Source organism: Amyelois transitella, chromosome 3 (assembly GCF_032362555.1).
Source record: "Amyelois transitella isolate CPQ chromosome 3, ilAmyTran1.1, whole genome shotgun sequence".
NCBI lineage: Eukaryota > Metazoa > Arthropoda > Insecta > Lepidoptera > Pyralidae > Amyelois > Amyelois transitella.
In genome coordinates this window covers 9,763,514-9,778,853 of record NC_083506.1, presented here as the reverse complement: position 1 = coordinate 9,778,853, position 15,340 = coordinate 9,763,514, and the positions used below count along the sequence as shown (strand labels likewise).

The 15,340-nt window shown below is 33.7% G+C and overlaps 1 protein-coding gene across 1 annotated transcript; it reads left to right on the top strand.

Moving 5' to 3' along the window:
• The first annotated feature begins 270 nt into the window (after positions 1–270).
• LOC106140151 (voltage-dependent calcium channel subunit alpha-2/delta-3) lies at positions 271–15,324 on the top strand. Its single transcript, XM_060950002.1, has 26 exons — positions 271–735; positions 1,730–1,811; positions 1,889–2,264; positions 2,425–2,556; positions 2,755–3,014; positions 3,170–3,316; positions 3,410–3,529; positions 4,008–4,190; positions 4,275–4,409; positions 4,495–4,587; positions 5,690–5,716; positions 6,531–6,611; positions 6,694–6,768; positions 6,916–7,020; positions 7,112–7,183; positions 7,267–7,472; positions 7,674–7,828; positions 8,001–8,063; positions 8,378–8,471; positions 9,857–9,964; positions 10,421–10,688; positions 11,032–11,154; positions 11,433–11,558; positions 11,768–11,879; positions 13,547–13,947; positions 14,362–15,324. The coding sequence occupies exons 1-26, from the start codon at positions 629–631 to the stop codon at positions 14,452–14,454; spliced, it is 3,744 nt and encodes a 1,247-aa protein (XP_060805985.1). The 5' UTR covers positions 271–628; the 3' UTR covers positions 14,455–15,324.
• The last annotated feature ends 16 nt before the right edge of the window (positions 15,325–15,340 follow it).

Below are 15,340 nucleotides of genomic sequence, written 5' to 3'. Positions count from 1 at the left end.
AATAATTTTTTATATGCGTTATATGGGGCAATAAAAGACATACATGTTTGAAAAGTGTTTTAAAAAATTATCATCTTCTAAGCATTATCTACATACATTATTTTCATATTTTTATTAGAAATATTTAAAAAATAACTTAAAGAGTATTTGCTGTTATAAATGTCAAATTGAGTTAAGAGTTTATTATGGTAAGTATAACAAACAGAACTCAACCACCACAAATATTTATCTAAACATACAGCTTTAAAAACTTTAATTCTATGAAAAGATGCATGTCATACAAAAACGTGACCGGTATAATAATGACACCCTGACCTACTCATATCGTAGACAAATCGATGCGTTGCAGGTAAGTGAGTGAATGAGCCACAAGTTATATCTGCGATGTGCCCATACAAACAATATTAGGTCAGCCGGCAGTTTTGCCGCGCAAGGGGAGCAGCGCGCATGCCCCGACCACCTCACGCTTGCGCCTGCCAGTTATCCTACGAATTTTATCAGTGGCCACCGAATGGAAATTCCAAAATCAAATATAATACATAATTTAACTTAAATCTCGTCATGTTAGTGAACAAGTATCAAAATTAGTAAATCGACGTTAGGGGCCAAATTGAATTAAGTGATTCTGATGTGCAAGCTTGTCGGAAACTCCATATTATTGCTGCTTCTCCTCTCGTTAGACTCGAGGGATTGCATAGCCAGTCCTCATTATGATGGAAAAATCCTTCTCAATTCGTAAGTATTTATGTAAATCAATTTTACCTGTGGAATCAATAAATACGAAGTTGTAATATGCACTTACAATTTCTCTCCATGACAGATAGAAATTGATTGGTTGATAATATATGAGTTCTGATTGGATGACTACCGTATGGACACTTGAAGTCATTGATATCAAATAAGCATTTACATTTTGGTTATAAAAGTTTAAAAGATGTAAGCTGTGAAAGTCTTAAGAGGCGACTTTGATAAAAAGTTTAAACTAAATAAAGCCAATTGAAAAACAAATAAATTTTTGGCATGGTTCTGGTTCCACCTTTAGGTTGCCAAGTGAGACGAACAGTCTTTCTTTGCCTAAACCATTTATCAAAAAAGTTAGGGGTCGCGTGATTTCCGGCACCAATAAAAAAATTAATAGGACCACTCCATGTCGTTCCCATGGATGTAGTAAAAGGCGACTAAGGAGTAGGCTTATAAACTTGGTATTCCTCTTTTAGGCGATGGGCTAGCAATTTGTAACTATTTGCATCTCAATTCTATCATTAAGCCAAACAGCTGAACGTGGCCTATCAGTCTTTTCAAGACCTTACCTTTGTCTATCCCGCAAGAGATATAGACGTGATTATATTACATACATAATAATAATGTACATACTTATAATCACGTCTATATCCCTTGCGGGAAGCATGTAAAAACAATTTCCATATCATGAATTTACCCTCAGTGATTGTGACAATTTTCCAAAAATAGGTGGTGTTATTAGAATTACCTACATGGCCTTTCTTGCCAGATACAAATAGCCATGTATCATGTCTTATCCTATATGGGGAAAATAGAATTAATTGTGTCTTAAAGATTCCAAGTCCACTAGATGGTATAATAATGAAATTAAGATATAGATAGAATCCCAAGTTTATAAGACTTACTGGATCCAAAAGAATCGATATAGGTATGTTACATATAATTTACTTTGCTTACTTTGTTTTGCAATGTGTGTTTTATTTACTAGCGTGCAGGCATGGGCGGTCAAACTCGGCACAGAGTTGTATCACTTTGGCGAATTTATCACCAGGAAGAAAGAAGTACAGGACGTAAGTTAACTTAAAAAATAACTAATTTAAAAGTTAAATTAATTTTATAGAATTCTTAAACTCCACGTCTATTTTAGAGTTTCAAATCAGCTCAGATAGAATCAAGAGATGGTGAAAAGTTAGTTCAGAGTATGTCAGATGATATTCGCGCCATGATGGAGCTCAAAATTAGTGCTGTTAAGAGAATAGTGGAAGCAGCTGAAAATATGGCTTTTGACAAACAAAACGAGCCGGTACCTGAAGACTTTCAATTTTATAATAGTAAAGAAATGGAGGAACCCATTGACGAGATATCTATAAGTACAACGCCTGAAACAGAGTTTAGTATGGAGAATTGGATATCGCGACCGCCTACAAAAAATGCACATATGCAACAAAATCCTCATTTCTCAAATATTCCTGTTAACACTAATTTTAGCAGTGTTCATGTTCCTACCAACGTTTATGCTTGGGGTAAGATAAAGTTTTCTTGAAAATCGTATGCGCCTTTTTCTATTACTTGTATAGAAATAGTAAAACAACAATTTAATGCACGTTACTTAAAATAGAGCAATATTGATCAATTTCAATCTCGTAAAATGAAGAAATATAATAAACATTATAAAAATTGCAGCACCAGAAGTTATTAAAGGAATACATTGGTCGGAAGGCTTAGACACGCATTTCATCAACAACTACCAAAGTGATCCGACCCTTTCATGGCAATATTTTGGCAGTTCCACTGGATTCATGAGGCATTATCCAGGTATTCATTTTTTACCTTTTCTTAGTACCTAAGTATATTCATTTAATTTCGTGTGAATGCACTACCTTATTTGATACTGATAAAATTTACATTACATAGTGTTACCGATATAGTCAACACGCAAAGCACGTAAGAAATACCATTACAGAAAGCTATACGTACATGAAAATGAAGATACATTTTTAATTCTTATTGTAGCAATGAAATGGAAAGCTGATCCTGTAGATATTTATGACTGCCGAACGAGAGCTTGGTACATGGAAGCCGCTGCAAGTCCCAAAGACGTGGTGATTCTAGTAGACCGCAGTGGGTCGATGACGGGCCAAAGAAGAGATATAGCTAAGCATGTAGTTACAAATATATTGGACACCCTTGGAAATAATGACTTCGTTAATGTAATGACGTTCGCAGACACTGTTGAAGAAATTGTACCCTGTTTTGAAGATTCACTCGTGCAGGTATACTTTATACATATATTTTCTAACAGATTTAAACGGTTACATTAATGTGTTAGTGATTTCATGATGATTTCATTTTAAGAAATATTTTTTTATATATGGAATTCTTAGATGAAATAAAGCTTATAACGTTTAATAATATTTTAATTTTTTAGGCGACTTTAGGCAATCTACGAGAATTAAAACTAGCATTAGATAATTTTGAAACCATGGAGATAGCTAACTTTTCAGCAGCGTTAACAAGAGCTTTTGAACTTCTTGAAATATACAGAAATAATAGTGGAGGTGCTAATTGCAATCAGGTACAGGCATTCATTATCATCGATTAAGTTACTTAATTATAATTTTATCTAATATTCATAATATTACAACTATACCAACTTGTTGCATTTTAGGCTATAATGTTGGTCACAGATGGCGTCCCTTATAATTACAAGGAAATATTTGAGAAGTTCAACTGGAAGTACGACACCCCGGTGAGGGTGTTTACGTACCTGATAGGGCGAGAGGTAAAGGTAGTAACCACTCCAGGTATTACTGTGTGTTGTAGTCATTGTGCGACCTGCATAATGCCTTTCCTTACCTACCAGTACACCTCGAACGTGGTACTCTTCTTTATTCTATTTATTGTATGTCTATAACTTTAAAGCATGTTTGTCTTATGTGAATGTTCATATGTATCTATTACTTCCATTTTCATAACGCTTCCGCTTGTCTTGATAAGTTGTTATTCTTAGATTATTAAAACGTTTCAAACCAGTAGTGTTTTTAGTGTGTATGGTGCAAACGCTTTTGTCACTTATGATTTTTTAAGAAAGTAAGCGAATGAGTAATTTAAGAGTAATTAATGCAACAGTTATCCCCATAGTTAATTTTTTTTTTTAAACACAAAGCTGCCTTCGACATTTGTCACTTAGATTAAGACTTACACCGGCACCATCTCCTTCAAGAACTTGTAATGCATTTATTATAATATTTTTGAGATGGCTGTAGGTGGCTGATGTAAGAGAAGTGAAGTGGATGGCGTGTGCAAACCGAGGGTTCTACGTTCATCTGAGTACTCTAGCTGAGGTCCGGGAGCGGGTCCTGGAGCACGTCAACGTGTTAGCTCGACCTCTTGTGCTGCAGAGAGAAAAACACCCTGTTGTTTGGACACCCGTTTATGCTAATATCACGGTACGAAATTAATCCTAATAAAATTAATGGATATATGGAAACAAAGAAATGGATGAGTATTATAAAAATTATTTGAATCAACAGGATCCAAAAGTGGCGGACTACTTATGGGAACAACGAGAAAGAGCAGAGCAGAAGGAGAGATTTATGAGTCAGCGGAGAGACAAAGCACTTTTTAATTCTGAAAAGGAACAAGAAAGACGATGGAGAATTACCCAGGTAATGTCGAATGTTAATAATTTTAAACTTAGGTTTTTTTCACATATGCTGTATTTTTATTAACATTTTTACATTTGATATTTAGATGAAACAAGGTCAATATAGCGAATTGGGAAATTCGCAATATCAATTAATGACCTCTGTTTCAATGCCTGTATACGATCTTCGTCATAACGAGGTAAGAAAATTGTTTATTATAGTAATTTTATAGTTATTTTTTGATAGGTTTCCCCATGTTAGATCAAGCGTTTTGGAAAGTTTTTAATTTTTCTCTCTTAAACCGAAAATTACATTATGCCTTCTCAAAATGCTTGACTATATTAAAAATACTCTAAATGGGGTTATTTCCAAAATTCAAAATTATTAACCGTGCATGATCAAAAAAACTATTGTTGTCTATGTCGAGATTATGTTACAGATTGGTTCCATTATCTTCTAATTGGACGTGAGCCCGTTCTATCTCCTTATATTCTTTTATTATTTTTGAGCCTTTTCTATTATCTCTTGCTTCTTACTTGATGAATACCTTTAATAATACTCAGTTTTGTTTGATGGTTTCCCCTCAGAACATCACAGAGAATGTACTGATAAATGAAGCTTACTGGGTATCGGTTACAAAAGAGGTACTACACTTAGAAAGTTTTGATGATTTAATGTAAAGTTTTTGCAAGATACGAAAGAGTTTTATGATTTAGTTTTTGGATTTCAGTAACGGTAAAGTGTTATTTGGCCCCGTTAGCGATGCATCTGTCCGCGATAGATGTCGGCTGCGCCCGCGGCGGCGCGGTCCTCACTCTGCCGATTGATCAATGTGTTGTTCAACCCTTATGGCTTACAGTAGATAGTAGTTTTCTACTAGATTGTAGGCGTAGACCATTAGGGTGTTATGATCAACTTTTCTATCAATTATCAAGTTAATTTTTCTATGCAAGAGTTATTCCACTACACACACTTTCTAATGAAGTTAAAGTATTTTGCCTGAATTTAGCGATGTCTTCGTAGAGACATTTTTAAAGATTGACATGTTACGAAGAGTAAATGTAAATATTTTGATCGTTCAGCCCGCATTTTGACACGTATGGGGCTTTTGTTACTTGAGCATCATCTATCGATTAAAGTTAATATCTTTAAGAATGAATAAACTTTTGATATACTAAATATTTTAGTGTACAGAAGGTTCTCCTTGAGAGAGACATTTTGATTTCTAGCGGAATTTATTACAATGCATTTATCTATATTATTACGTTTTATTGCATTCGTACGTCCACAACCAATCGCAGTCCGTAGAGGAGAACGGCCAGAAGGAGGTAGGCCAAAGATCTTATAGAATTACAACCGTGATGACGAACGGCTGGCGACGGATGAAAGATTGAGTCCTTTATTATCAGATGTCAACATGTTTCTACTAATTTGGCTGTAACTATAAGTAAGCACAAATAAAAACATAATCGGCTTGATGAGAAAATTGTTTTTTTTTTTCTCAAAATTATTAGCATTCTTCAAAATTTTGATATTTAAAATAACGTTGTGAACATCTTTCATTATTGTAATACTTTAACTCAATGTCAACAGATTATATGAAGGATCCCTTGCAATGGTTATTGAGGCCTATCTACAGAGAACCGGTAGTGGGTTTCTAGAATAAAGAGTAGTATTATAATTTAATATCATTAAATTGTGTAATATTTGAGTAGTTTTGCTAGAACCTGTAATAATGGATATCATAAACTAGAATCCTTATAATTTTAAAGTTCTATATGACATATAGAATTTCGCCTAACGGGGCGTAGATGCTAAAAGAGAAGTAAACTTTGCTAGAACTAAGCAAGACTTTACATAAAAAATAGTAGTTTATAATGATGGCCGTTACAGCAGCCATGAACGAGTAGTTAGATTAATTGTTGAATAATAACATAAGCCATGTTTTTCTGTCATGATGATTTTTGATATACATATTTTTAGTTTAGCATTACTAATAACTTTGTAGTTATAGAACATTTTTTAGATTCATATATTTTAAAACAATACATGCAGCTATATAATTTATGAAAATTTTGTATTGAATAACAATTTTTATGTAAATAGTTATTTTTGGATAATAAATTTGAGTATAAATTACAGATGCGTATAGCTCGATTACTAGGCGTTGCGGGAACTGATGTACCGCTGTCAGAAATCCAGGCTCTTATGACTCCGTACAAGGTAAAGTTATTTTTAATATTTTACATTAATGGAACATTTTGCAGATGATCGATTATGTTAAAGACATGTTTATGTTTATTAGATTGGAGTCAACGGATATGCCTTCATCGTCACAAATAATGGATACATCTTAATTCATCCAGATCTTAGACCTGTGGTAAGTTATAAATTTTGAATTGTTATTTGTTATAATAATTTGTTCTTTTCTTTTGTACACGAAAAAAACACATTAATATTAGAATGAATTAGTCTAAACATATATAGGTCGTTCAAATGTTAAGTATTAACGTGGCGTCTTTTTCAGTTCCAACAAATTCTTAAACCAAGTTACAATAGCGTGGACATGGTTGAAGTGGAGTTGTTTGATGATGATAGATCTCCCAGAAACTTCAGCAAGGAGTTGACTGCGGTAATAATTTAAGTCGTAGCTACTTAAACATTCATTACATACATGTTTCCTTCAAAGAAAATAAATATGAACATATATTTTTCTGTTTTAGCTTCGAAAGGAAATAATCGATCAAAAAACTGGAAACAAAATGATGAATATTAAATATCACATGGATGATTTTGTAAGTGTGAACCGTTTCAGTATATTTTCTTTATAGAATTATCCTTTTGCATAGGTCTTTTATAACTCCTTTTCCTCCATCAGAAACGAGTATCCCGGGCCAAAAAGCATTACTACTGGACGGGGATCAGCGACTCTCCTTTCACTCTTGTGGTGGCCATACCAGAGAATTATGGGAGACACAGAATAACACCGCCACCCACAGACGACATACATAGGCTCTCCTTAACATCTAAGAACATATCCGCACGCCAATACTTGTCCGACAAGTGGAGCGTCCACCCTGATTGGTAAGTCATAAATCCTTATGTGAGTGGGTGTTCAGATGATAAACGCAAATTAATAAGGAAATTCTCCCCAAGAATAATCTGATAGAATCACACCTTAAAGAATAGAAGGTGTACGGTATATTACCATTAACGTCTTGATGTTGCATATTTATGCAAATTAAATTTCTTAAGAAAACTAAGGGTACCTTATTGAAATTTCAGGTTATACTGCCGTCATTACGAGCACACATTCTCATCTCCCGAGGAAGAGCTGCTTTACTTCCTGGAGCGAGTGGCCAAGCCTGGCTGGCGGTGGCCGGCCAAACCCAAACCGCCAGAACATCACAAGAATAAGGGTCATGAAAGACATAACAATGGTAAGTCTTGTATGTGATAAAATGATATAAAAATTCAGTGAAATTAGTAATTGGAACTCAAACTTTAGTAAAAAGTTGGTTTGAAACGGTCAGATTTATAAAAACCTATTTAAAAGTACATGTGGATATTGTTGAAGCCGAATTGGCAACCTAAACCTTATTATATTTACAGGAACCCCAGAAACAAAGGAACGGAATAAGGTTTCAAACAACACGCCCAGGAATGAATATTATTGTAAGTGAATAAAATACTTGCCAGCAGTTTACACAACATACATAAGTTCACAAATATGAACATAAAAATGGATGGAATACCTAAAGTCGGTCCACATATACATCCCATTTTTTATTTCATCAATTTTTTTCTTTTTAAAATACAATATTGTTTATTTCTCTTACAAATATTTATGTAGCCTTATTGGTCAATAAATCCAATTTGTAGTAACTTTTAAATCTGAGCCCTGCTCAATCTATTTCTTTATTCAAAAAAACAGCGAAGTATGGATTAGGTTTATTATTTTAAAGTTGTTGGAATTTGCAAAATTTCAGGCGACCATGGACTGATGCAGGCCTTGGTGTATGACGCTCGAAACACAGCGTGGTTTAACAAGAGCATATCAGAGTCGGCTTCGGATGAAAAGGCGTAAGTAAATTTAATATTACTAATATATTTTAAGGAGGATTTTGATTTTTTTTTTTAAATATTGGTAAAGACATCTCACTATTTTGAAACAGAACAGAAACATTAAGACAGTGAAATTTTAGCGGCAAATGTTAAAGGAATTAGACAGATTAGAATTAAGATAGACCAAATACCTGCGTTGCTGATGATACTTCAAGATTTTTGAGTGTATTTACTGATGCTAATCATAGGTAGGTTCTAGAGTTCTATTTTCGACCAAACATCTTTAAATATTTGAAAGAGATAAACTAATTCTATTAAGTTTTTGTTATATTTTATTTATAAAAGTTCATTAGAATACTGAATTGAGCACTTTACTTATATTGCACATTCGTTTTATCTCAATTTTGGCCTGGATAGCCCATTGACAAAAGTGATTGGATTACTGCCGAGGTAAAGTACTAAGTACATCAATGGATAAATTTCTAATTTGCATGATTTTACGTCATAAACAATGGTACGTTTTTTGTATGATGGTAAGTAAGTATTTAAAAGTCATGGATCTCTGAAAATGATATTCAAATATTTAAAAATATTAATGATTATTGTATCAATATGTGAAATACAGAAAAGGCAAGGAGGTACCTTCCGTACGAGTATGTCTGTCTCTTAATTTTTAGATCAAACCATTCTTTGATTCACATTCGATTGACTAAAAATTATACATGATTATGAATTTGCTGTAATTTATTGTGGTGCAATAAAGAGTTATTGTATTGTATCGTATATTCTAAGGTTAGCGCGTATTCATTGTTATTGAACAAAAAATAAATTATTGTAAAAACGTACAGTTACCTAATGATTTTAAAGTTTAGTTAGTTTGGTTAGTACCTAAGTTAATATGAATGCAAACAAGGAGTCAGGTATGTATAATAAACAAAGTTCGACCCAAATGATTTAGGAGGGTAGGTTGAATAACACTCCATTATAGCGTTCAGGAGATGGCGTAAGTATCTAAGTAATATAAAGACCCCTATGTTCAAGAAAGAAAAAAGTATTATTTATTAAAACATCACAGAATTCATACAAATATAAACAAGTACCTAACTACCTACTTAATGATATTTGAATGTCTTAGTAGGTCCTGGCTTATTATCTATTCATCTACATATATAACTTATCAGCTTCAGTACCTACTATTTTCACTATAGCTATAAGTCTTGTAAAAACTATGAATTTTGATGATTAACTCCAAAAATTCATACTAAGTCATTTTAGTTACAAATAGGAACACGGCATACATGAATGAACTCTGAAACTATAGAATGGTTTCCAAAAACATTAACCGCTAAAAAAACTACACGAACCAGAATAGGCAACATAAGTAACAAATATTATTGTCGCAGGGTGGAGTTCATCCAGCGATTCGGTTACATCGTAGCGTTCCTCGCGACTCACAGCGGTCTCACTCGCTGGCAGACGCACCCGCCAAAAGAACATGCCGATAACGACAGGTAAATAATGAGGATCATTAAAAGTATAAATTACGTATTTCTATTTAATCAGGCTAAAAAATAGTCTCAGTCATAAATTTATATAATAAACATATCAAAAGGATCCAAATCAATATAAGTTTAGCTTGATCAATATCATGTCATCTTCCCCGCCCGACTTTATTACCGGCTGCATCCTCACCACTATGGAGAGGAGCCTGAAGTATGCCCTTGACCCTGGATTGGGTGAGTCACATCTGACCTCCGCAACCTTTGCAGGGGAACCTAACTCGTTCAATGTAATGTACATATATGGCATCAATATCTTTTAATTTTTTTACCTCAAGTTGGTAATAAAATAGGATTTATCTCAATTTACTCCCCTGCTAAACTTTATCAAATGTGTGTTTCAAAACATTTCTACTAATATATTATTAATGCATTTCTTGTTCCGTAACTGAAACTTTTCAAATCCAGACAAGAATTCGGCAAGCAATGGCCACGTGCCATCGACGAAGTATGGTACCGTCGCGCCGTCGAGCAGCACTACATCGACCCCCTGAGCTACGTGTATAGTGTTGATCTCAACACCGCCAAGTTCCCGCTCAATGTGAGCGCGGCCATGGTGACCGGGGCCCACGCCGTGTTCCATAGCGACGGGCACAGGAAGGCCCCCGCCGCAGTCGTAGGGTTTCAGTTCAAGCACGAGCGGCTTAGCGAGTGGTTCGAGAACATTACGTCATCTGTAAGTATTTGCGTGCCAAGCATTAGACTTTTAGAGAAGGTCGCTCTGACCTAAGTTTTTAGCAGAGCGAGTACGTCTTTAGTAAGTATTTGAGTAAGAATTTAAACATTTGGACCAGTAATTAGTAGGAGGTAATTGATTTATCAGTTAGAGTTAGAGAGAGAGTTATTTCTCAGAGTTTACTTATATTTTGAACATACAAAATATGTACTCTTGGAAAAATCTATGTATAAATATACTTAATTATAAATTTACGAAAATCATCTAGGCAAAAGATAATTTTCACTTTGGAAAATGACTATTACATAACATTCTCAAGTATATCTTTTTGAAAAAATTTCAGTGCGAACACAACAAAGAATGCGTGACTTGCCTATCCGAAAACTGGGATTGTTACTTGGTGGATAACAATGGCTGGGTGGTGGTCAGCGAGGACGCCAATCAGACAGGGCAGTTCTTCGGCAAAGTAAGTGTTTACTTTTTTGTTAAGTTTAAAATTCTAAAAATAATATTCTATGAATTATTAGGTTAAATAAAAAGTGACACGTTATAAATACCCCATTAACGTTGTCTTAATAAAACAACTCTGTAGTAATACTACAAATATGAAAACTGAAGAATCAGAATCACGTTATAGTCTCCCTCATCGTCTCACCGTTGACAATAAAGCGATTAAAATTTAAATAAACTTTAACTAAAACTTAAAAACTAGGTGGTTTTAACGTTTATATATTCCTTATACAGATACGACCAGATGTTATGGGGAGGCTGATAGAAGAAGACGTCTTCAAGGCGGTGCACCTAGTAGACTACCAAGCTGTGTGCTTTAGAGAAAAGAAAATCGCCAATCCCGCTAGCTCGTTATTGACGGTAACTTTACCTTGATTTATTAATATTATTGATTCATATAATTTTTAAGATTCTGTTTTAGGATTTTTTGGAGCCACGGCCCACAAAAGGCTTACCTAAGTAATTTTTGGTGCAAACAAATAGAATTAGGACACCATCTCTTCATATGGATGTCGGATTATGGATGGTGGCAAGTAATTATGTATCAAATAATTATTTATTTTTTATAGCCACTGGAAAACTTCCGTCTTGTGGTTGCTTGGGTCCTGACTACTTCGGTTTGGCTCTTTAACTCCATAACTTCAGGGCTGGCACAAGCTTCAAGTTACACTATGGACGACGGTTAGTAATTTCAAATCAGTTCTGTGTTAATTTTCTATATGACGGTATGAAAATTATAAAGATGGATGTTGATTTTATTGTTGGATAATATATAGCAAAACAAAGTATTGCCAATATTATAAACTTTTATTAGGATAAAGTTTCGGAACATGAACATTTTGTGTTTTTATCCTAAATGCTATCGCGGTATGGTACCTTTTTATCATTATTAAAAACATTCATGAAATTGTCTAGATTTCTGTAAATAATTAAAGTAAATTAGATAAAAAATGAAAAGAAAAAGATGGAAATGATTTAAATCCGCGATCAATAGTTGTCGAGTTCGTGTTTCTTAATCTAATAATCTAAGTATATATTTGTAGTTACATATATATATATGTTCAGTTCATGTTGTAATGCAATAAACAACAGTATTGATGTTGCGGTTTTGGCGCGTTGTCGGCATGATCTGTGGCATGACAACGAGCACTTAGGTGGATATGAATCTGTGTACTATCTTATTGTATGCGATCATCTGAGCCAAAGAGCCTGCCTATTTTATGCATGAAGCCGAAGAATTATAAAAGGCTTAATATCAAAAACATACCTATTACACATTACTACAACTTGAAATTAACAGATCTTAGCTCAAACAAGCGATTGAAAATATCAGTCTATTGTAGAGGATTGGTCTACATAATATTAAGAACATTGCACTTCAAAATGGGTGCATGCGACAACCCTACACAAAGCAAACTTAACACAACAGAACTTAGATTTATCACTTCTAGTTGAACCTAAATTCCGTATGGAGTCAACAATTGGATGTAGTTAATTGTTCTCTAGTAATGACTCCATCTTGTTTTCAGAGTATGTTACACCCACTGGTGAGTTTTAGATTCAGCACAGTAGTGTCTGTGACACTTCCGATTTTGATATGTTTATATTTCTTATACACTTATTAAAAAAATCCGTATTTATTTGCATGTTAGTGGTGTTTACATAGCATAAATGGCTTATATCAGTCCATGTTTGTAGGAATATTTCGTTGATGTTTCTATCATTTAAGACTCGCTACGCCTTGAGGATAAAGCATTTATGGTATTAATTAATTTGTTTCCCAAAAAAATTAAATATACTTTCGTTTGCTGTTGAAAAATATCCTTCTGTTATTATCAGCAAATAGTTGTGTAAATGAAATGAAAGCGGTAAAATGAAACAAATTATTTTTATCATGGAATATGTTGCATACGTAATATGGATTTATTATCGAAGTTAAAAATTCCCTGTAATTTAATTTATATACGATTAGATAGTTGTAGAGGTTAGGGATGTTTTGTATTTTAAAATTTTTAAGTTAGTTTTTTTTTTATAACATATGTATAGCAAACCTTTGAATTATTGCATGAAGCGGTAATGGAAGCGATTAATTAATCCTTTGGACTTAGTTGGATTTATAGAAATGCCCTAAACTTTTCGTTCTGCGAATAATTACTGATTATTTTTCGCTGTGTAAATTATCCAGTAGTAGATTAAGATTTAACAGTTATTTGCATTGAGCATTCTTCATAGCATGTAATTTTTAAATTTTAACTGCATATAGTACGAATATATTAGTATAATATTTGCATGGAATATTAGATTTAATTACACAGCCTCTAATAAGTATTTGTATTTCCTCCTAACAGCTTATCAGAGCTACGAGAATGACGAAGAAAACGATGATAACTACATGTCAAAGCCTCCATCCCGGGCCACAGAGCGGGACTTCGAGAAATTAGTCCTGATCAACAGGACGCGACCAACTCCCTGTGACAGAGAAGTCTTCCTCTACCAGCTCGAGTACAGCAATTTGGACGAGAAATTGAATAAACCAGTAGCAGATTGCAACAGGCCTTTTTACGTGCAGTTGGTAAATTACACGAATATGCTGATGATATTGGTCGACGCGTTGTGTCCCAAAGAAGAGGTGCCGATCCTTTCTGTGGACGCCACGGAAGTCAACTACAATGAGTCACTGCCGTGTTTGAAACATATGCATCCGTTGTACAGGAAACAGCCAATGTCTTGTATCAGAAACCATACTGAGGTGAATTAATACTTTACTGTGAAATGATTATTCAAATTTTTATAATCCCAACATTGCCTGTCTTACCTACACTGATAATGTTTGAAAAATTAACAGCTAAAAATTATCTTTTTTGTGGGTTGGTCACATTGTATTTTGCCAGAACCACACAATGCATAGAACAACAGTTCTAAAACATAAATATTAAATAAGGGTTTTTATTGGCTACAGTCACAATTTCTTTTTGTTGAACTGATCATTCCAATTGGTTCAGTTTAAGTTGATTTGGAATTGGATTAGAAGCCCATGTTATTTCTATGAAATAAAGATAAAAAAAAGATAAAACTTTGTACTTTACAACAGTATTTTACGCCCTTGAAAAATTATGTGGCCTGTGTTGAAATTCTTTCTTTAATATATTTTTTTTATTTACAGGAGAGCAACATCGACATGTGCGGACGAGCCAGCTTGCCCACAACCCTGTTTTGGATCCCTTTGAGCATACTGAGTGTGCTGCGGTGTTTTTGAGCCGAGGCAAACGTTTAAGAAACAATTGCATGCAGTATTCGATGTTATTGTTTACGTTTGGATTTATACATTGGCGGCGTAAACAGTAATTTTATATTAATTTAAACTTATCTCTTTTCGCTTTCAATATACAAATCAAAACATGAAAATTACAGTCTGAAATTTAAGTAAAGCATCATACAAATGATCTTAAGGAAATTTTGTAATATTAATTTGGAATAGCGTTTATTACTGATCATTTTGTTTGTTGCTTTTCACAGACTCATTAAAATTTATCAAGTCCTAAGATTATAAATGTTGGTTTTTAATTTTTTTTGCTGATAGGATAATGTGTGCAATTGATTCACATTTCAATTCGAGTGAGACAAAAACAAGATTGATGACGTTCTTTGGAAATTATTAAAATCCAACGTATTAAAACTAGAGTTATAATAAAACTTAGCATGGTTTGAAAGAAAAGTGCTTACTTAAAATTACAAATAAACATCTTATCAAGTCTCAATTCTAAAGGTGTAAAGAGAACATATAATTAAAAAGTCAGGTTTAGCGTTTTTGATACAATGTGAGATTATTGAGCTCTTAAATAATAGCTTATAAAATAGGACGTAATAAAAGACGTTGAAAGTTGCATTGTATGGACAAAATGCTATGGTCAAAGGTCTCATTGTCTTGTCTATTCATGATAGATAGATAGATTTTGTCTGCATTGTATTCATAAAATAATTATAGTTTTATTTTTTTATTTACCTATAGAACAACTAGAACAGCATACATGTCATATCCACATATCACCGATGATTTTTTTGTTCGGCGTAGATAGTTTGTGAGAATAGTTAGTAAGTCTTTTCGCTCCAAGTTGCCACAAGTAGAGGCATATGTTCATATC